The following is a 23,902-nucleotide window of genomic DNA, read 5'->3' on the forward strand; positions in this document are numbered from 1 at the left end:
CACCTTTCATTATGGGGTTCTTTGTGTCTGCAGAATTATCTCATTCTACAGTCTCCATCTCTGCTCATTGTTCTTAAGTTTACCTTCTTAAGTATAGAGGTATGAGAAAAGAGTTGAGTCAGGTGGCCCCCAACTGTGACTTTTGTTTTTCCTAAGGAAAGGGCATTAAGGAGCATTTAGCAGTGTGTTGTGACAGCCCAGCTCCTTCTGGAAGTGCTGTTTGTTGCAGAAGCTGGGTTGCGGCTCCCTAAATTGTTCCCTCTTAATTTTGTCATGTAGGCCAGCTGCCCACAGCAGCAGCAAGTTGAGCATTGTCTCTTTTCCCATGCTATACCCATGGTATCACCTGCAGTAGTTCAAAGTGCCTTCCCATGAGAGACTTAAACAGAAGACCTTTTCTTTTTCTTTTGGGAAAGAAGAACAAGTTTATCCAAGAGATAGTTAAAAAGTGAGAAATTGATTTGATCATAGCCTAAGGGACAAAAAATAGGGGAAAGTGTCTTAAAACAGAACATTCTCCAGTTTGGCAGATAAAGGAATAGAAAGAGATCTGAAGGATGTATCGAGGGAAATACACAACAGAAATAGTGTTTGCTCTTTTTTTTTTTCCAGAAGTAATGAGCAAATGAGCATGCTTTAATGTTGGAAGAGTCAACTACAATTTAAAGTCTTTAGAGCATATACTGGACATCTTGGATAATAGACTGTAATGCAGGAAGTCAGTCAGTGAATAGTAGATTAAGTGCTAAGCAAACATTGTTCATTGTTAGCATTATCCATTTTGTGTAACAAAGATGTTCATCGCTATTGACAAGAGTTTAACACCTTTGTTTTAACTCTGTAGTACTGGAGGATCTTTTACCATAAAAGGAATTTGAAGTAATTGTTAAATGAATTAAATGTAAATTTGAATTCTGCTTTTATTGTCTCTAGTTTCCAAGGAAGTAATAACTGCACTGTGTAACTAATTGGGTTATTAGATGCTAATAACTAATTAATATATTTCCCTAGTAGATACTGCAGCAGTCATATTAATTTTGGTTAAAATATTCAATTGCAAAATAAATTAAGTGATTAAAAAAGTATAAATACTGTATAAGAAATACAGGACAAAAGAAACAACTTCATTCTCAATACATATTAATAAGTCACTAATTGTATATAGAATTTCTAATATAAAAAAAATACTTGAGAACTGTGCCAGACTTGGACCATCAGTTCAGTTTTCGTTGTTCCTGAGAGTAGAATACTGCTCTGAGAAAATGATTTGTTTTGTGCTCTTAGGTTCCTCTTTCTTTAGAGCTATTTATATATTTAGTGTGATTTAAAAGTCATCTGTCTTACTTTTCTTTTTTCTTCCAACACATAAACCACATTCTTTCTGTGAGATTCATTGACTGATTATTAAATATATATATATATAACTTTTTTTTTTTGGGGGGGGGGAAGGAAGACTCCTTGTTTTGTGGTCCATGACATCAAAAATGATATATATATATATTTAAAGCTGAAGGTTTATTTTGCTAAACAGGTATATACACATATATGTATACATATGTAACTGCTCTGTGATTAGAGTCTTTGATCAGAGGGCAAGATTTTTGGAAGAATTGGATTCCATCTCAAATTTCATCTCAGGGTTTAATTCACAGCCAGCCACAGGAAGCTGAGGTAGGAGTGGCTGAGAATGAGGGAGTCTTCAGTCTTTGTCTTTGATTTATTCCTTACATGCATGTGGCAGCTGTGATTGATAAATAAATATCTTCTGGACATTGTTACTTTTACTTAAAAATGCATTGAGGAAGCATTGTCCATGCTTGCGACATTATTCCTTTTCTTAAGCAAGTGGAACAAATGAGAAAACAGGATGTGTAGGGCAGGGATAAGTATTACACAAGTAAAGTCATGAGATAATTTATTCTTTATGTGCATCACTTACTCTGGGATGTGTTTCACAATGTTTAGAAAACTTAGACTGATCCTTCAAGGTGCAGCATGTCTCTCTCTCAGCCACCACTGAGATGAACTGGCTTGCCCACCTACAATCCCTCAACAGCACCCTCTTCCTTTCCCTCTCTTTCCAGACCCAAGCTAAAACAGCACAAACCAAAAAACAAGTGCACAGCAAAACCAAAAACCAAGATGGTCATCCACATGAGAAACTTATTCTTTTCTGATGCCAGTTGCTAGAATGAGCTTTATGGTAGAATTACAAGAGATATCCAGGCAGAGATATTCTGTTCTGAAACAACAGAAAATGTTGTATCAGCTACATAATAGAATCATAGAATGGTTTGGGTTGGAAGGGATCTTAAAGACCACCTAGTTCCAACCCCCCTGCCACTAGACCAGGTTGTTCAAAGACACATCCAGCCTGACCTTGAACATTTCTAGAGATGGGACATCCACAACTTCTCTGGGCAACCTGTTCCAGTGCCTCACCACCCTCAAAGAGAAGAATTTCTTCCTTATATCTAATCTAAACTTACCCTCTTTTAATTTAAAGCCATTACCCCTTGTCCAGTCCCTCCCCCACTTTCCTGTGGGCCCCCTTTAGGTACTGAAAGGCCTCTTTAAGGTCTGCCTAGAGCTTTCTCTTCTCTAGACTGGACAAACCCAGCTTTCTCAGACTGTCTTTGTAAGAGAGGTGCTCCAGCCCTCTGATCATCTTTGTGGCCCTCCTCTGGACTCATTCTCCAACAGGTCCATGTCCTTGTGCTGGGGGCCCCAGAGCTGAACGCAGGGCTCCAGGTGGGGTCTCACGAGAGCAGAGCAGAGGGCGAGAATCCCCTCCCTCACCCTGCTGGCCACGCTTCTTTTGATGCAGCCCAGGATATGGTTGTGTTTCTGGGCTGCAAGTACACATTTCTGGCTCATGTTGAGCTTCTCATCAACCAACACCCCCAGGCCCTTCTCATCAGGGCTACTGTCAATCCATTCTCCACCCAGCCTCTATTTGTGCTTGGTGTTGTCCTGGCCCAGGTGCAGTACTTGGCCTTGTTGAATCTTATGAGGTTTGAACAGGCCCACCTCTCAAGCCTGTCAAGGTCCCTCTGGATGGCATTCCTTCCCTCCAGCGTGTTGACTACACCACACAACTTGGTGTCATAGGCAACCTTACTGAGGGTGCATTCTATGTCACTGTCCACATCACTGACAAAGATGTTGGATAATTCCAGTCCCAATACTGACCCCTGAGGAATATCACTCATTAATGATCTCCACCTGGGCATTGAGCTGTGGGACACAACTCTTTGAGTGTGACCATCCAGCCAATTCTTTACCCACCAAGTGGTCCAACTGTCAAATCTATTTCTCTCCAATTTAGAGACAAGGATATTATGGCAGACAATGTCAAGTGCTTTGCACAAATCCATGTAGTTGATGTCAGTTGCTCTTCCCCTATCCACCAGTGCCGTAAGCCCCTTGTAGAAGGTCACCAGATTTGTCAGACATGATCTGCCCTGAATGAAGCCATGTTGGCTTAGCACTGTTTCCAGGAGGATCTGCTTCATGATCTTGCCAGGCACAAATGTGAGACTGACTAGCCTGTAGTTCCCCAAGTCTTCCTTTTTTCCCTTTTTAAAAATGGGAGTTATATTTCCCCTCTTCCAGTCAGTGAGAACTTCACTGGACAGCCACAAATTCTCAAATACGAGGGACAGTGGCTTAGAAACTACATCTGCCAGTTCTCTCAGGACCCGTGCATGTATCTCATCAGGTCCCATGGACTTATGGACCTTCAGGACCTTAGAAGGTCTCAAACCTGATCTTCTCTTACAATGGGTGGTTCGTCATTCTCCCAGCCCCTGCTTTTGTCTTCTGGGGCTTGGGCTATGTGTGTGGAGCTCTTGTTGATGAAGAAGGCGGCAAAGAAGTCATTGAGTACCTCAGCCTTTTGTATATCCCAGGTGACCAGGTCTCCCATTTCCTTCCAGAGAGGGCCCACAATTTCCCTAATCTTCCTCTTATCACCAATGTTCCTATAGAACCCTTTTTTGTTGCCCTTGATGTCCCTGGCCAAACTTAATTCTACAAGGGCTTTGGTTTTCCTAACCTGATCCCTGGCTGCTATCACAAACTAAAATCACTAGTTGTGACTTCCTTTTTCATGAGATTACACTTCCTGGAATTAACTATAGGGTACATATCATTTCTTTTTCTTCTTCTTCTTGGAAAGCACTGGAAATTGTGGAAGGGCTTTTAGATTCGTTTTTCCAAAGGAGCAAGGGTCAATTAAATTCTTTTTTTGGAAGTTGCTGCTTTTTCTTCACAAATGTGTGTTCCAACTAAGTAAACAAGCAGCACTTAGAGTCTGAGTTTCTCTTACATAACACTGCACCTAAAAGTAAGATAAGTCATGGTCCAAGGCAATAAGATAATTAGGTTATGAGATTTTATATTGAATAAAATGTAGAATTCAGCTGCAGTGTTCAAGAGCATAATCCTGTATGAATATGATCTTTCCACATAGATGAATGAATCTCAATATTCTCAGTAAGTGATAGGTTAGAATCATCTGTGAACAAGAAAACAAGAATATAAGGTTAAAACTCACTTGTTTTATGTTTCAGGAATTTTTCCTTTGAACTCTGAGAGGAATTTCCCATTGAGGGATGTCAGTTAAAAATCAGGTTTCAGTTGAGTTCTTCAGCAGAAGAAACACAGGAGAGGAAAAAAGTTGTATCAAAAATGAAGATCTAATTGACAGACTGTCTTTAATTGAAAAGTCAATATAATTAGGAAAATACAAGACTGGTCATGTGTGTTTTTAAGTAACACCTACTTCCAGAACCTCTCATTCTTGTGAAGTTGTAAAAAAATAAATAAATTGATAAGTATGTAAAGTCAGGAATGCAGATATTTCTATGAAGAGTATAGCATAGATAAAACCAAAAGCTAAGGCAATGAAACTAGAACATGGTTTGTAAGAAGAAAATATTCAGAAAAAATAAAAATAACATAAAACATAGAAACTGGTAGAAACTGAAACCTGAATCCTTCAGTTTTGCAAGCTTGCCAGATTTTCCATAATTATATAAACCTATTGTCAGTAATAGTAATGACAGGGCTACAAAAAGGCTGAAATTTTATTTGCTTAAATGTTTCTGAATTTGCACTGGCAAAGATGTTTTTTTAGTGTGTGATTCTTTTTTTCAAAACAAAACAAAACAAACAAACAAACAAAACCACAGTTATCTAGATCTGCTTTTGCTCAGAACTTTGCCATTAGCAGTATGTCTCAGTAAGAACAAAGGAAGGAAGACAAAGGCCAGATAGATAAGGCCACTGATTTAGATCTGTTGCTATTCTGATACCACTTCTTCAGCTGCATACCTGGAACAAAGAAACTCCTCCCCCAAAACCAAACCAAACCAAACCAAACCAAACCAAAAAACACTAAACCAGTTTTAAATACCTTAATAGGGTTTCCAACTGCCTCAACATTTTTTCAATAATCTGCACAACCAAAGTAAGAATTTGTCCCCATGTCCACACTTGATTTTCAACTTGCCTATTTTTCTAAGTAAATAATCCCATGTATAAATAATGTGAATGTACTCATTAACCAAGGAATGCATCCGAGTTCCTTTTAAAAATTACATGTCTAGATTCTCTTTTTCAGTTTCACTATCAGCAAATGGACACTATAGAAATGGTTTGACTTCTCTGTGCTTTAGTTTTCCCATTTATACTCATGGAGATAATGGTGGATTTTTGTGTATGTCTTTTGCATTTAGACACAAAATTCATCTTCCCAAATTAAGAGGCTAACTTCCATACACACTTGATGAAGCTGAGGTCCTACAGAGGCAATTGGGAAGAATAAGGACCTAAATGAATATCTTGTTAAGAGTAAATGGAAGAATGTCACTGATGACTGAATATTTCAGATGAACAGTTTATCACAGAGATTCTTTCTTCAGGCGGGTACTCAGAGCGAGATTTAGAAAATGAAGAGGCAGGGGGTATTCAGATGACAAAGGTCTGCTGGTTTAGAGTGCTTGTGACCCAAATACAATTACTACAGAACAAGAACTCCTGATCTTCACAGGATCTTTTACAGATGCTGTTATTATGTTCCTGTATGGGATGTCATTTTTCCTACAAAGTGCTCCAAGTTTATATATGAACAAGGACCTAAGCAAGCAGATGTTATGTTGAAATTAGACCTGTTTTGACCTCCAGAGGTCCCTTCCAATGTAAATTATTCTCACAGTGAGTCAGCTGTAAATTTCTCATATGCCAGTTCTTAAAAATAAGATCAAAGAGGTAAAAGAGGATTTTATATACTGGTTCAGTTTTGGGCCCCTCACTACAAGAAGGACATCGAGGTGCTGGAGCATGTCCAGAGAAGAACAATAAAGCTGGTAAAGGGCCTGTAAAACAGATTTTAAAAGGAGCAGCTGAGGGAACTGATGTATATCCTAGAGAAAGGGTGGCTCAGGTGATACCTTATCACACTGTACAATTACATTAAAGGAGGTTGTAGAGCAGTGAGGATTGGGCTTTTCTCCCAAGCACCAAGTGATAAGGCATGGGAAAATGGCCTCAAGTTGCATCAGGGGAGATTTAGTTTGGATACTAGAAGAAATTTCTTTACTGAAAGGATTGTGTGGCATTAGAATAGGCTGCCCAAGGAAGTAGTTGATTCACCATCCATGGTTCTTCAAGAAACATGTAGATGTAGAACTTAGTAGCATGCTTTAGTGGTGGACTTCAGTACTAGGTTAAAGTGTTGCAGTATTCCTCAATCCCTCCTTATTCCTCCGGCTGTGTGTTTGTTGCAGGGGAAGGGTGAAGGTATCAGGAAGGGTTTTGCCACGTGAAAGCTGTGGTGGACTCTTCTCTTTGTGACTAAGCCTCTGTTCAAAAGCACTGGCTCTGACAGCAGGCAGTGCCATGACAGAAGACTACTTGTTTCCCACTGCAAACCACAGCACAGTTTGTTGTCTCTCTCAGATACTCACAAAGGGTTTGATGCAGCATCCCTGGAGTCTCTGCAGTCTTGCACTGCAGCAATAAGTAAGCATCTCACCATACCGTAAGCTCAGACTTTTGTACATATACCCGTTGCTACTCATCCCGTACCTATCCTTTCATCACTTCTCAATGGAAGAGGAGAAAATACTCCTCCTCATAACCTCAGATAGGCCAAGTGATCTTGTGCCCTAACCACACAGGCTGAGAAAGGGGAAGCTGCTTCAGGTAGAAGAAGTGGTGCGGGGAGAGGGAGGGACATGTCATGGGAGTAACTGAGGAGCAGAGGTTCCTATTTCAGCATTACCTTGTGAAGAGAGTTGCATTACAGCTCATGGTATTCTATTTACAGATACAGATTGTTTAGGCTTACAAACACAACCATTAAAAGACATTCTTTAAAATATAGCTATAAAACACCCACTTTGCTACCGAGGTCCTCCTCTTTCTCCTGTTTCAGTTGTTCATCAATAAAACTGCTGCAACAAACTGAGGCGAAAAATAACACCCTTCTTATCTCTAATATTATGTGAAGGTTGGTTTTCTTGTTTGTGTTTGTGCTCTTGTCTGCCTGGATGCCTAGAACTAAAACAAAAATGTCTTGTTTGAGGAAAGGACCAGGCAGAAATGTGGGTGTGGAAATGCAGGAGGGAGCTGAGATAAGTAGATTCAAATCAATAAAGAGCATCTGCTCCCCATGGGCCAGACCAGTAACCAGAAGAGAAAAGGCTTTAAGAGAGAGGAGAGAAGCTGCCCAGACTTTGCTGCAGACAGAAGTGCAAGGTGAGAGCACATTGCTTCTCCCAAAACTATCTGAGCAACACACGAAGGTTTATGATGCCTTTTTAAAGACTTCAGCGGAAAAATTGTCACGTTTTTTGAGGATGCTCTGTAAACCAGAGTGAGGAATAGGCCCAAGCCTTTATTTTTCTAAACAGCATTTGTTCTCTTCTTAAGGTTATCTCTAAAGTCAGGCCCATTCCCAGATTAGGTTTTAAGCAGACACTGTGGAAGAGATCTGCCTGGGGAACAAGAATGAAAGGAGGGCTTGAAAATGCTCTGGAGCAATCACGGTATGGCTAAAGAAATAGTCGGATGGTTTCTCTCCTTGTATGACTTGGTCTTACATGTTTTGTAGTTTGATGGTGTTTTGCTCTGGAGAAGGTCTGGGCAGGCAGAGGTAAGTGATTCTGACAGTTTAGTGTGTCCCCAGACCCCACCTCTGTCTGGACCTGCTGACACTGTCCCAGTTGATACACAAGGGGTTGTGACACAGGACCTGGGTGGAAATGGTGAAGCTGAGCTCCTAAAGCCAACCACACATCACTGGACAGAAGCCTTGAGATCTCAGGGAGCAGCCAGCTCAGACAGCAGCCAAGGAAGCAGATGAAAAGGAAAGTGAACAGATTGCTTGGAAATTATCAGTAAATCCTTCTTTACTTCTATCATGCCGTAATTTAGCTAGTGTTTTTCTCTATTCTTTCCAATTCTTCCCACTTCTTTTTTCCTACTTTCCTTTCTTTATCTCATCCTCTTTGTTTTCCACAGTTTTCTCCATCTGCCATTTTCAAAGGTTTCCCTCAGCCTACCTGCTGTCCTGCTCTCCCTCCTCACTCCCATGCAGCAGCTCCATGCAAAGGGATTCCCTTTCCAAACTCTTTCCAACGCACTGCCTGTGAGCCCTTCTGAACTTGTTTCTGTCATACCTTCTTATTTTAGCCTATGTGACTTCTCCAAAACTTCTTCAGATTTATGACCTTTTGGACAATCCAACAGCAGGAGAGCTCCCATCCCACATCCAAGCCCTTGGCAGCATTCCCACCAGCACATCATTTCCCCAGTGATTAGGGCTGTTGCCCAGTCAGACAGAACTGGTAGACTCAGCTGCTGGAAGCCTGAGTTGAAAAGATAATCATGCTTACATTTTCCTGACTCCTAAATGTGAAATTTGCTTAAGGTACTTTCTGAGATGAATGTGTCAGTAAATGCTGTCCCTGTTTTTCATAAATACATAGAAACACACTAACTATAATTTTCTAATAAAATCACATTTACTCCAACAGTGATCCAAATAACAGCAACTTTGGGCATGGCCCAACTCCTCCTGGCAGCCTGTGTACTGAAGTAAGGTGAACAAGTGTCTCACACACACTTGGCCCAACCACAGGAGATGCTGGAGGCCTCCAGTGAACTGAAAGCTGGAAGTGGCCATTCTGTTCTAAACCAGGGACTTCCAGTGGGGAGTGCATGTTCTCTCACTGTGCAGTAACAAATGCCAAGCAAGGTATATATCAGCCAAACATTTGCTGGCAACAATTTATATTGAATCCTGTCACAGCAAACTTACACGTTCTCCATATCAAGTTCAGTATCTTTTCCTCACCGTGTATAGTAAAAATATTCTACAGTGAATGGTAGAGCTAAACAGTTTCCTGGAGAAGGTTGTTGTAAGCCAGGGTATTGCATGTAGCTATGGCATTTTTCAGAGTCTGCCAAAAGTAGGGCTGAGATCGAGGGTTAGTCGGCCATTCCAAGACAGAACTTCTGCACAGCCTTTTCCTCAGCCTAACATACCGGGACTTCTGCAATACCTTCTCAAGAAATATCAAGATAATCACATCAATCTTTTCATCTAGCAGGCGCTGGTGGGCCATGTAAAATGTTGTCTTGAAGCTGCCACTTTTAATATACTTGTTGGTTAGCACAAATATGGTCTTTTTGCTCAGTTGAATGCTCTGGGAAAGGTTGTCAAAGACTGGCTGTCCTGGAAGCCAGTCCCTTTCTTCCAGGCATAAATTGAACTTCCTGGGTTTTTGATCTTCCAGCTTTTCAACCAATTCTGTCATCACCCACTCGTTCACAGCTGGATCTGTATTGTCAAAGGCAATAAAAGCATCATAGCAAGCATCTGGTAAAGGTAAACGCCTATAGCCCTTCAACTTCGCAGTGCAGTAATGATAACTATACCACACATCCCAGAAATAGAGGTGGTTCATAACAGCAAACACCATAAAACCTAGGACAGCTGAAGCTGATAAAGCATACATGATCAAATAGGAGGTGTCCAACTCGCAGGTATACAGATCCAAGAAAACCAAACTCCTTCCTTTATGTGCCCCTGGGCCAGCACACGTCACATCTGTGGCCAGAAGAGGAATAGTCACTTGAGTCTGGTTGATCCACCAAACAAACCACACTGCATCACAATTGCACTTGAAAGGATTGCCATGCAAAAGCAGCATCTTCAGGTTGTTAATGACATTTTCAGGGAAGCTAGATTTCTTAATTATTTGGATCTTGTTTGAACTGAGATCCAAGTATTTCAGTCCAATTGCACCTCTGAGAAAATATTTGGTTAGCCGTTGAATGCGATTGTTTCGGAGAATCAGTTCTTGGAGTGTGGAAGTGCAATTGGACAGTTCTCGGGGAACAGTAGTCAGAAGGTTGTTGCTGAGGTCCAAAGTTGTTAGTTTCTTCAGCAAGTAGAGTTTTCCCCACTTGAAAGTCTTCAACCGGTTATTGGTTAAGTTGAGTATCTTGAGTGCTGGAGGCATAGCTTCAAAAATACCATAAGGCAAAAAACTGAGTGAGTTAAAGGAAATATCCAGTTGTTCCAGGTTGGTCAGATTCTTGAAGAATGACAGGTATCTAGCATTTCCATCCATCCATAAAACATCTAAACGATTTCCTCTGAATTCTAAAATTTTAAGAGATTGGCTTTCCATCCCTGTGCTAATAGAGGTAGAAATCTCATTCTCATTCATCATCAACTTTTTCAGATAGGCCAAGTTTTTCATGAAATTAAGGACATGAGTAACACCTTCTGCCAGAAAATAATGTTTGTTGTTGCTTAGGTCTAGAATTTCTAAAAGTTTCAGCTCTTCGAAAGCAGTCGAGTATAGCAAGTCAATCCTGTTGTTAGAAAAATCCAGATATTTCAATCCAGACAGGTAGTGGAATTCACTTCCATTTAAAGTTTGACTTATTGCATTACCTGACAAGTTGAGGCATCTGAGGAAATCAAGATCCCGGAAGTCTGAGGGGCTAATAAAAAATATGTTGTTTCTGCTTAAATCCAGAGTTTTTCCATAATCCAGACAATCCCTATTAACTGAAGGTCGGTAGGAATTAGCCTCTTTGTCTTTGGACTTGCAACTTCGGCCATACTCATCATACCTGAAATAATGCATCTCTTGTAAAACTTGCCTGTTGCGTTGCTCTACTGAAATCCTGGGATTAGAGCAAATTCCATAAGAGTTGCTTTCACTTGAAGAAGGAGAAATTTTATTCACTGACAGATCTATGACTTTAAGAGCTTGGAATTTCTTGAACACTGTTAGGTCAGCAACTTTAATAAAATTAGTTCCAAGATCCAACACTGTTAGATTTCTAAGCTTCAGCAATGGAAATAGATTTTCTTTTTTCAGTTCTTTAAAGACATAACCCCTGATCCTCAGGATTTCCAGATTTGAGAGGGTAGAAAATGTCTTAGACAGGTTCAAGGACGGAGAATACATCTGCAGTTCAAAATTAAAGGACAGATCCAGCTCTACAAGTCTGGGGACAAACTTCAAAAACTGAGCATCTCCAATCTCCTTCATGAGGAAATTTTGGGAGAGGTCAAGCTCTTTGAGATTCCTGGTGTTTTTAAACCAGCTGCTGGGTATACTCTGAAGAGAGTTACTGTGAAGTCTCAAAATTCTTAATTTTTTCAAGGAATAAAAAGCCTTTAAATGTATCTTAAGTGCGTTATTGGGGCAGGGAATACAAGGATATGGGGCATTATAGCAACGTGGGCAGTTACCACTGAGATCAAGAATTTCTAGGTTGTGAAGGGCACTTAAATCGTATTCCTGAACCTCTTGAATTATGTTATTGTAAATATACAATTCCTTTAAAGTAGAGGACAAGTTGGGTGGAATATGAGTTAAGTTGTTAGACTTCAGGGACAGTACTGTCAAATTTTTCAGATCCAGAAAGGCTGTTTGTTCAATTTCAAATGAAACATTGCATGGGTTACGGTAGTAACAGTTCTGTCCCAGATACAATATTTCTATGTTTTTTAGTTCTGAGAAATTAGCTTTTTTGATAGAAAAGATACTGTTTGCTTCCAGACTTAGCAGACTTAAAGTAGTAGGAAGACCCCGGGGTATTTCCGACAACTGATTTGCATCCAAGTACAACGACTTCAATCTTGTCAGAGCAGCAAAACTGCCATTCTCAATTGTCGGTGTCCTGGTGCACACATGATCCTTGGGCCCCAGTCTGACAGGCACGCAGTTGCATCTGAAGTCAATCTCCACGAGCCTTTCAAGATAAGCAAAAGATGTTGGATAGATATGGGGGATATGATTAATATTCAGGGTCAGGTTTGTAGCATTTGCAGGGATCCCTCTGGGGACTTCTGTGAGGCGACGATCGCTGCAGTCCACTCTCACTGTACCTTCAGAGGCTTCTACATCGCAGGGTAAACTTTTAGGAAACCAAGCTCCTGACAGCAACAATGGAAATAAGAAGAGCAATACAAACGGCAGTGCATTTGATGTCTCTGCATGAGGTACCTAAAAATAAGGAAATAGGAAGGTATTAATTGAGTGCAATGGGAACATATGTCATAGGACATCAGATCAACCATGTACTGGGTTAAATATTCAGTTCACCTGAGATCCTGTCTTACAGTGGCCAGAAGTGGATGTGCAGGAAGGATTCTAAGTCTAGGGGAAGGCTTATATTGGTATTTCCTCAAATGCTTTCTTTCCTCTCTTATCACTAAACATAGTAGTGATAGGATAAATATCACTTTCTAAGTAATGAATCTTAAAAAGTTAAAAAATCTGCTAAAGATTACAAGACGGGTGATTAAAGTCTGTGAATTTTCTTTAAGGGTAAACAGTGTTAGACATCCAGCAAATTGAAATTGTTTAATATGCATAAATAAGCTACGATTTAGAAGCAGACAAAAACATAAAGAAAATCTATAGACAATTAAGATCTAGTATAAATTTTCAAAAACGTACTAACAGCTGCATGTATAATTCACATTTCACATAAGCATTCTTCCTCTGTTATGTGTCAGAATAAATGCATGGTTGACCAAAAACAGTCAATGACTATGCCTCAACTGTGGCCAACTGCGTCCTGGGCTGCATCAAAAGAGGTGTGGCGAGCAGGTCAAAGGAGGGGATTGTCCCCCTCTACTCTGCCCTCGTGAGGTCCCATCTGGAATGCTGCATCCAGGTCTGGGGTCCCCAGCACAAGAAGGATGTGGACCTGTTAGAACTAGTCCAGAGGAGGGCCACAAAGGTGATCAGAGGGCTAGAGCACCTCTCCTATGAAGAAAGGCTGTGACATCTGGGCATGTTCAGCCTGAAGAAGAGAAAGCTCCAGGGAGACCTCATTGCAATCTTTCAGTACTTAAAGGGGTCTTATAAAAAGGATGGAGAAGGACTCTTTACTCAGATAGGTAATGACAGAACAAGGGGGAATGGTCTTAAACTAAAAGAGGATAAATTCAGGTTAGAGATTAGGAGGAAAATCTTCACTCAGAGGGTGGTGAGGCACTGGAACAGGTTGCCCAGAGAAGCTGTGGATGACCAACCTGTCCCCTATTTCAGTGGCACTGGAGTTATCTGATCTGCAAGGTCCCTTCCAAGCTGAGCCATTCTATGCTTCTACGATTCTATGATTCAATATACTTTAATACCAGCTTGCATTTTCACTGTCCAATAAAGACAGAGGGCCAAGAGGGCACTGTATCAGTGGTAGGGCTGAAAGTGCAGATCAAACAGATTTAAAATGGAACATGTATCTTAAAAGAATTACAGTAATTCAATATTCAGAGCCAAAGTCCCATAAACATTTGTCGAGCCTTGAAAAAAACACACTCTCTCAAGTCTTTGCAATCTTGACTACTTTACAGAGTAGTGTGTATGGCGGGAAGAGCAATGGGATTTTAATACTTCATAACATACTAGTTACTTCTTCAGCAGCTCTCAGTGATAAAGATGCCCTGGCCCTGACACCAGTGACAGCCAGCCAGCCAGGCGTGCTGCCAGCCTTGGCTTGCCTAGCACAGGCAGAGCGGCCTTGACCATTTTGCTGCATTGCATAGCTTCATAACTGCTTCTGTCTGGTGCAGGCCAAGAGGCTTCAAGATGACCAAAATGACCATAAATCAAAATAATTCATTTCTACCTGAAGAACTCAGTTTTGAAGGACTGCAGATAGATACATGGTACTCAATGCTCTTTAGAAAAACAGAATTAGTTACTCATAGAATAATACTGACTAAATGTAGATAACCAGGTAAGCAGCTGAAAATCATGTGATTAGGTAAAGTGTTCAAGATACCTGGAAATGTTTTGGCTCTTTATCTGGCTAGCACTAACATATTAAGACCTTCTCATTATATAGACAGTATGTGAAAACACTGCTGAGCATTTCCTTAGACATGCTTTGTAGATGACACATTAACTGGGAATTCATGTTTTATGCTCTGTTTACTTACGCCACTATATGCCTTCAGTATGCAAGTATAACTTAGTGTTTCTGTATTATCTCAGATAACAATGCTAAATCTCCTGGTTCATCTCTGTATCTGGAGGAGCACTCTAGTGATTAGCAGGGCAGCCAGTGGAAGAGAAGCTAGATCAAGTCTCTCACAGCACTGCAATTCTAGATTCAACAACTGAGTGGAGTCACTTTGGGGATTCAGTCAGCTTTTGAATATAAAGCTTCAGTATAGAAGGAAAAATGTTAAAATAGAGTGCAGATCTTCCACTATGTTGGCATATGAAAATCATATCTGTTTCCTGGTAGTGCATTACACCACAGCCCTTCCTCTACCATTACTTCCCTTCCCATTCCCACAAAGAGACACAGAGCTTTCTTCCCTTCAGAAGGTCCAAAGAAAGGGAAGATTTGGTTAAATGTGCAATGTGTCAATGGGTGCTTGCAGCCCAGAAAGCCAGCAGTATCTTGGGCTACACCAAAAGAAGTGTGGCCAGCAGATCAAGGGAGCTGATTCTCCCCCTCTTCTTTACTCCCGTGAGACCCCATCTGGAGTCCTGCATTCAGCTCTGGGGCCCCCAGCACAAGAAGGACATGGAATTATTAGAATGAGTCCAGAGGAGGGCCACAAAGATGATCAGAGGGCTGAAGCACCTCTCCTACAAAGACAGTATGAGAGAGCTGAGGTTGTTCAGTCTGGAGAAGAGAAGCTTCCAGGGAGACCTTATAGTGGCCTTCCAGTCCCTAAAGGGGGCCCATGGGAAAGCTGAGGAGGGACTCTGTGTCAGGGAGTGTGGTGATAGCACAAGGGGTAATGGCTTTAAACTGAAAGAAGGTAGGTTTAGATTAGATATAAGGAAGAAATTCTTCTCTGTGAGGGTGGTGAGGCCCTGGAACAGGTTGCCCAGAGAAGCTGTGGATGCCCCATCCCTGGAGGCGTTTAAGGCCAGGCTGGATGAGGCTTTGAACAACCTGATCTGGTGGGCGGTGTCCCTGCCCATGGCAGGGAGGGTAGAATTAGATGGTCTTTAAGATCTCTTCCAAACCAAAGCATTCTGTGATTCTATGAACTATGAAATATCCAGATTGATAGCCATGACTATAAATTACTCAGGAAAAGCTGATCTTGACTAACCAGACTATGGCCATGAATTCCAAAGCGATGAGCCATTTCATTATTTTCAACATCTGTGAATCATTTTTTTAATAAAAATTACTTTAATTTGCTTTACAGTAATTCACTTTGGAAACTCACACAAAGTGGAGACATTGATACGATCATTCATCATTGCTTCAGTACAGTCTAACCAATCAACATTAGAGGAATAATAACTTTTCTGATTTCCTGATGTAGACAAGCACTTGGATGAAAAAGATGAATAAGAATAATCAGAGTAAATGGGGAGCTAATTTGGAGAAGATAAAATACATTCATTTCCCTACACTATCCTGCTTTTTATTTATTTATTTATTTTAAGTATTCTCTTTTTATCCATTAATATGGGCAGAAAAGTGGGAGGTAGAAGAAAGGGTACTACCATTGACATTCATTACATGGAAAACAGAAGGTCTGTCTTTGAATGAAAAGAGACACTGCAGAAGAAAAATATGGATACATTATTGTAAGTATTCTGCCTTCCTTCTTTTCCAAGGACCATACCATATTATTCATGTAAATGACTTTTTACTAGACTAGAAAAAATTCTAAGTGAGAGTGCATTTTATTTTATTTATTGGTGCTGTTCATTCATGTCCATGCCATGACACGTTCTAGTCACCAGGCTTTGGAAAAAGAATGGGCTTGCCAATCACTGGAACCTGTGTCTAATGGTAACCTTAAAATAAGGAAGGAAAACCTCTGCTGCTAACTGGGGGCAAACCACAGGTTTGCTGCTCTTGAGGAAAAATTATTCAGAATCAAGCTTTAAAGATTGCTAACCCAACTTAAAACCCTCTATCCAAGCAATAGATCAGGACTTAGGCAACATGAGATTGCTGCCTAGATCATCACAAACTTTCTATGTGAACCTGTATTCAGACGCTGCACTTGGGGATCAAATTTTATGCACTTACGTGGGTTCCTCAATGCAGTGCCATCAACCTGGGCTGCACTGACATCCGGGGGCACGTAGGAGAGGGGGGGCCTGTCCTCAGGCACTGCTCAGCTCTCCAAACATGGAGGAAGCTCTGCCTGGCTGCCTAGCAGAGACAAGGAACTGCACTGCTAGGTGCCTGGAAGCAGGTGCGATGAATCTGGGCCCTTAAAGTCTTCATGAATATGCTTGAAAGTTCCTTCAGGTGTCAAAAAAAATGCTGACCAAGACTTGTAAAATGCTCAGATTTTCAACTACTTGTTGCTCTATTTTAGGGAATCCTGGTGTCTTTGCACAGCAAGCCTAGGTCTCACTTTCTTTGTGTTTCATTTCTGTGTATACTTCGGGCTCCCATACCCTTTTAATGTATTAGCTATTTTAACTGCAAACTGTTACATTCTGGTGCTGTGTCTAACTGTTCATATGCAAAACACTTTGTTATAGAACCAGAACAAATAAAGAAAAAACCCTGCTGAAATTAGAAGAAATAGGCAATGACTTGTGCAAAGTCCTTGTAATGAGAAACTAGTTTAAAAGTACAGATAGAGTATGTATGTGAGCTGTCCTTTTCTCTGTGAAGGAGAGAGAAATTTCTCTACATTTGTGTTTATAAAAAGTTCAAAAGTACTTATATTCTGATATTAACTGAGCACATGTGCAAATCTGTAACTGAATTCCATCTGAACTGTAGTATTCTTCAAATATTCAGAAACAACATGGCTGGGTGTCTCTCAATGAAGTGCTTCGGTAGCTGCTGCATATGAATTTTAAAAGGTGAAAGATTGAAAGGCTAGAGAGAAAAGAACACCACAGAAGTTATAACTATTAGAAAATACATTATTATAATACTCCTGCAAACATATCAGTGCAAATAAATGCCAGATTTCCTTTCCTGTAATTATAAATTGCAGCTTATAGCCACAACAGCATATATAGACGTTAGAATGCAAAACATACTCTTGAAAACCTTTCTCAACAGTTCCAATTACAGAGTTATAACAACAACTTTAAAATGAAAGTTTCACATACCATTTTTCTGTGTGCTTCCACAGTTGAAAGATTCGTCGTTGGAGAAAACTGTAAATCAGAGCAGAAGAAAACAGCATGAAGGTATCCCCACTGGTTCAGGTCAGGTAGAGAGGAGAGTGTAGCATGACATAACTCACTCAAGACAACAGCAGTAATACCACTTTATCTGTTTTCTCTTCAGCTGAACGGCAACTTGAGAAATAATTAAACATGAAACAACTGCTGCAGCCCACTTCCTCAAATATCTGTCTTTAAAATTAAAACAGTAGTAGCTCAGTTACTCCTCCACCCCCATTAAAAGAACTGAGTACTATTTTTTGCCTTTTAAACAAATTCTCACATTACTCATAAATCCACGTGCTGTTGTGACAAAAGATTTCTTTTTTTGTTTTTTTTTTTCCTTTCTTTTGGTCTCTTATGCCACAATTTGCTCTCTTCCCTGCCACTTTGGAACATGCTTCTCAGTTTAAACTGTGTGTTTCACCTATCTACAGTCTCATAGCTTAAGAAACTATAATAAGACCTACTCTAAGTTGAACAGTCAAGCCATGGAGAATCCTGAAAGAGGACTATTGCAAAATATTCAGAATGAGAAAGTGAGGTTAATCAGACAGGAATGTGTTATGCAAGGGTAGAATTCACTTGAGACAACAAAGATTTATAGAAGCTCAAGTTCCTTCTTTTTTTTTTTTTTTTTTTTCATTTTTAGTGCAACCTGTATGACCACAGAAAGACATTAACAATATTTTAGATTTGGAGGTTTAATAATTTTTATTATTATTGTGGAGTCTCCTTCCCTGGAGATATTCAAAAACCACTCGGATGCCATCCTGTGCAATGTGCTCTAGGTGACCCTGCTTGGCAGGGGGGTTGGACTAGATGATCTTTACAGGTCCCTTCCAACCTCAGCCATTCTGTGATTCTGTGATTATTTGGGGTTCCTTTCTACTGCTAATAGCCTGTTACTAAGAATCTTTTGACTGACTAATACAAACAGACAAATTTCTTAATAGATATTTTTTCCATTAAGGATTCAGCTTCAGTGAATGGGATTTAGGGGGAAGGAAAACAGAGGGGAAAAAAAAAAAGAGTGGCAAGGACATGGAAAACAGCATATAAAGAGGTAGAAAGTGCTGTGAGTTTCATATTTAGAAGTTGCTATGCTTAACAGTACAGGATAACTTGATGGTTAGGATATTTATTAGTGTTAATTTATTCACTTCTTTCTTCCATACATATTTTTCTTTACATTTTGAATATCCTTTCATAATTTCTCTGACTGTTGTGGAGCTGACCTCATTTTGAAAGACTGGAACCTGAAGAAAGAACAGAGACATAATTTGCAATCATGCTTTAAAATCCCCTGCTTTTAGTGTCTGACTCATATAAACAAAAACAAGAAAGCACACAGAAGAAAATATTTAGTGTCATTACCATTTCAATCAAGGAGTAGAAAAGGGCTCGTTAATTCATGATAGGTTCGGGACTGTGTTTCTCATATTTTGTACTTGATTACTAAAATATTGTAATAATAATAATAAAATGATTAGCTTGCTATTGACAGGTAACTGGATTTTTTCTTTTCATGCAAGGTGCACTGGGGTTTTCATTTAGGGTTATTATAAATAATGTAGGTGTCTCACTAAAATCCTGCTGACTTCTACAAGACCATTCAATGCTTTTCTGGGAGGAGGAAAACATTCATTGCAATACCATACATTAGCTATTCCTCCTAGAATACTTCACAGATTGTATGTCATCAGAGCAGAAAGTTATCTTTAGCTCATCTATAGCTATTCATTTTATTATAAAACAAATGTGCTTGCTTAATTGTGTAATAGTACCTAAAAGAATGACAGCACACAAGCTGGATTGTGAAAGCTGATTTTTTCAAATCTCCCTGGCAGTCTACAGCTACAAACTTCAGTAACTTTAATAGCTTTACCATCACTTTGCTTTTTTTCTTTTGGACTAAGGCTGATTTTATTTTATTTTTTATACTAGGAAGTGACTGTCACTCAACCAAGAGCATCAAGAGTATGAGAGTTTCAATTCCGCGCAGAGTGAAACTGCAACTTTGGCTGAACACTAACAGAATCACAAAGCACTTTTTTTTTTTTTTTTAATCTAAGAAATGTGGGTAGCAAATTATAGTAATATTTCCCTTCAAAAGCAGGGGGTCAAAAGCAGGGGAGCTCAGCAGCCTCAAACTTCAGAGCTATAATTTGATTTTTGGAGGCTCAGGGAGTCACTGACTTACCATTTTAAAAGTTCAGTTTTCCCTTAGACATTGCGCAAAATTTCTCTTGCCCGCTGTGAAACACAAAGTAACCGAAAGCAGCAAAGTACTTCCTACTGCGCAATGTGTCAGGAAAGGACATGCTGGTAACAACACAGGTACTTCGCTGGCTCTCTGAATGGAGAATATCATTTAAAATAGAGCAAGATTCTTTAAACTTCTTAATCTTTCAACTACAGGCTTGGGTTTCAGTTAGATTAAAATCAGACTGGTGAAGATTGAACTTCTATAATTCTTTTTTTTTTTCTTTAAATTAGAACTTACAGCATCTGATTGCAGTTTATCAAAATAACGATTCTATTGTGTTTGATTTAAAGCTAGGTAGTTTAGTTAAAGTCTTGAAGTCTTATGATAATGTTTTCTCTCTAAAGAGGCAACCCTTGTACCAATAATTATGATAGCACCACAAGTATCCATTAATAAACGTTCAGAGTGTAGTGTTGCACAATTTACCAAGGAAATTATCACATAAGTTGCTCCAATTTTGAAATATGTAAGCTAACTGTTTAAACCAATGCAGACAGATGTACGAAGAGAACCACAGACAGAAATGGACACAGAAAAAGACATAATTGAGGAAATGGTAACAAAATCATTTGCAGAAGCCTTAAGGGATGTACAAATGTAAAAATCCCTGCTGAGAGCATTTGCAGAACTGTGTTTGTAGGCATTAAAAGCAATCAAAACAGTAAACAGAAGACAACAGCAGAGAAGACTGGCCTACATCAAAGGCAGAGGATGGCAAGTGGTTTCCCTCTCAGCTTTCTGGTGAGAGAGGACAGCTTCACAGATCTACACAAAGAGCTTACCCAACAGTCCTGAGAGCTAAGATATGACTGAGGGAGCTGCTACCATCACAGAAATAGATTTTCTCTTTTCCAAAAACAGATTGTGCCAGGCTACCACAGTGTCAAGACTGACCGTTTTGTGTTTACAAATCATTTTGCATTTGCTGAAAGCAAAGGTGCCTTGTGTTCTTGTTATTGAGAATGGCTTACCAACAAGGTAGGTAGTAGTCGTCTAAAGATGCCTGACATAGGACAGAGTTAACTTCTATGTTCTGTACTGCCACTGGGCCTCTCCCATTTCTCCCATCCTAAGGGGTCAATAGATAGGCCAGGCAGAGGGGGCACCATTGCTTACCTCTGGAGAGAGGGAGGAGAAGTGCTAAGGCAGTAGTGCTGGATAAGCACAAATGCAGGAAGTTCCACCAAATCACAAAACTGGTATGTTCAGGGCAGTTTGGGCATTTATGGCTTGTATAGCCTCAAATTGTATTTCTTGTTGATGAAATGACTAGTCTGCAGGACCACACTGATTTGAAAAGTTTCATACAGATAATTCTTCTATGGTTTTTCACATTTTTCTCAAGCAAGAGCACTGAGGGAGCACTAAAACAACCTTTGGAGAACATACTGGAACTCAGACACTGTTGAATCCAACCAAATCACACAGCAAAATAACAGCTCTGCATAAAATAAAGGCAAGCAAACAACAGTAAGGATGCTCACATTAAACACGCAGATATTAAAATTTATGGGCTTTTAGAGATGATGTAACATGATATTGCTCATTTATTGTCTGATACTGCCTTTTAAAAATTGTGCATGACACTTATTGGGAGAGGACCACTGCTCAACAGAGGTTATTTTGGACCTACCTAACCTCATGCACTGCAACTGAAGCAGACTGATCTCCTTTTTCCTTCCATGTATATTTTTATGCATGCATAACAACTATATATGAACAAATACGTGCATTATAGAGCTTATATATCGTATACATGTGTATATGGTTGCACACCATACCTGTGTTGTTCTACAACATCCTTTAATAAGTTTCTGCCAGAGTAGCTTTTTCTGTCAATAATACTTTTCAATTGATTGTTTGATGTTATGTCATCCTAATTTAGCCCAAGGGTACTTCAAACATCAGCAACCTCCAAGCGGGTTGTCCAGGATGGCTCTCTGGGCCCCCACAGTGCCTTAACCTGCACGATGCTGAAGGCCTTCCCCTTGCAGCCATGCAGGTGCTCCTGCACAGCCCTGTGTCCTTCCTCCCTGCCTGCTCTGGCAGCATCTCCCTAGCCCTCACACCAGTGGTCACGGGGCCCTGTCCCTGCAACCTGAACCACAAAAGCATTTGTATGGCCAGGGGCCTCTGAGCTGAAGGCCAGCAACATGTGCCTCACTCCCTCATCTCCCTGAAAGTGACTTAAAACATGAACAGTTGATGCACATCACACCTGTGAATTCTTCTAAGAAGCACAGATTTATGTATATACACGTGCATATACACTTCTAACTCAACCTCCCATGCTAGTATTTGCTCTCTGCAATGCCTTTTATCTTTCTCCTCTTTTACCTTTTCTTGCAAGTACAATGCAACACAGAGAAGAGTGAGAAGATCGTCCAAACCACATCTCACCTGTTTGGCCGGGACAGAGTTAACTTTCTTCCTAGCAGCCTGTACAGTGCTGTGTTTTGGATTTGTGACCAACACAGTGTTGATAGCAGTGATTTGGCTATTGCTGAGCAGCACTTGCATGGCATCAAGGATTACTCTGTTTCCCACTCTACCTCTTATGGATTATGCTGGGGGTGGGCAAGATGCCAGGAGGGGAGACCGCAAAGACAGCTGACCCCCTCTCACACAAGAGGGATACTCCTTACCACTTGACATTGTGCTCAGCAATAAAACAGGATGGGGAGGGGGGTGATCCTCCAAAGCAGCCATTGCTCAGTGTGGCTGGGCACCAGTCTGCCTGCAGAAGGTGGTGAGAGATTGCTTCTGCACCAGTTTCCCCCTCCGTCTATTCTATTTCTTATTAAACTGTTATTATCTCAACTCACGTTTTTTTCCTTGCTGCCGCCCTTCCAAGCCTCTTTCCTAATGCTAGTGTTGATGGGGGCTAAGCTGCCAGACAACATCAACCCACCATGCAACACATGACAGGGCAGAGCATCAGGATTTGTAATGGACTGATTGACTAACAAATATTTTTATCAAGAAAAACAAAAAATTGTACTTCCAGGAGGGTGGTAGCATAGGATTACTCAAAACAAGGTTTGCAGACAGATATGAGATAAAACCTTTAATTTCTGCTATGCAATAATTTTTCCCCTTTGTTTTGAAAATAATTCTGCTGAAAGAACATTTTCTCACTCTGTTAACCAATCTTCAGACTAAAGTCCCAGAAAGGGCCAGGAAATATTAAAAGCATTAAAGAGCATAAATAAACAAACACCACACAAATTTTCTGCATCTCTTGTTTCTGTGCCTTTTGTCAAAATGGATGGGATACTTCACAGAGCTGTTGGAATGCACCTGTAACTTCACGATCATTTCAAGTGTGCAAAACGTGGTAGACATAGCAAGTTTATTTCTCTATTCTCCTTCTGCTTTTTCTCCCATTTAATCTTGTTAAATACAGTGGATTGGTTTTGCTTACAACAATCTGAGAAATAAGAATTTCAGCTGTTCATAAAGTGTTAACTCATTCTCAACAAAGTTTAAACATTGTGTCATGATCAGACTGTATAAAGAAGGAGAAAGATGATCTTATTATAAAGATGTGTATCAGTCTGGTGTGATTAACAGTTCATTCTTATGCCCAAGACAGCTGTAGCATGATTTATCAGCAAGGTTTGCATGAGTATCAACACATTCTTCCCTACTTGACCTGCGCAGGACACAGTATTCAAAACAAAACAAACAAAAAACACAACAACAAAGTGTAACAAAAGAATAAAAACCACAAGCTATCTCTTAGCACAAGTAGTTTTCAAGTTGTATTTACAATACTTGTGCACATTAAGGGAAGACAATTCAGTGTTTTGCTTGTAATGAGGATTAATTTATAAAACAACTGAGTTAATTTCATATATTAAATGTACTTTATACCTTATGCAGAGTAAGATAATGTCTAAACTTTGGTATAATTCTGTGGCCACAAATTTTTACTTAACATTTTAACTGCACAGTATTTAAC

The 23,902-nt window shown here is 40.0% G+C and overlaps 1 protein-coding gene across 3 annotated transcripts; it reads right to left on the reverse strand.

The window, feature by feature from the left end:
* Positions 1–590: 590 nt before the first annotated feature.
* On the reverse strand, positions 591–18,314 carry TLR7 (toll like receptor 7). 3 transcript variants are annotated; one of them, XM_083823524.1, is made up of 3 exons: positions 18,140–18,314; positions 17,613–17,660; positions 591–12,542 (listed from the first exon to the last, which is right to left on the reverse strand). In XM_083823524.1, exons 2-3 carry the CDS (start codon positions 17,613–17,615, stop codon positions 9,402–9,404), a joined length of 3,144 nt encoding a protein of 1,047 aa, XP_083679650.1. In that variant the 5' UTR covers positions 17,616–17,660; positions 18,140–18,314; the 3' UTR covers positions 591–9,401. The 3 variants fall into 3 exon arrangements, with proteins under 3 accessions (XP_083679650.1, XP_083679649.1, XP_083679648.1); XM_083823523.1 differs by lacking the exon at positions 18,140–18,314 and adding an exon at positions 17,750–17,886; XM_083823522.1 differs by lacking the exon at positions 18,140–18,314 and having other exon boundaries at positions 17,613–17,743.
* Positions 18,315–23,902: the final 5,588 nt, after the last annotated feature.

Source organism: Anser anser (assembly GCF_964211835.1).
Source record: "Anser anser genome assembly, chromosome: 1".
Classification (NCBI taxonomy): domain Eukaryota; kingdom Metazoa; phylum Chordata; class Aves; order Anseriformes; family Anatidae; genus Anser; species Anser anser.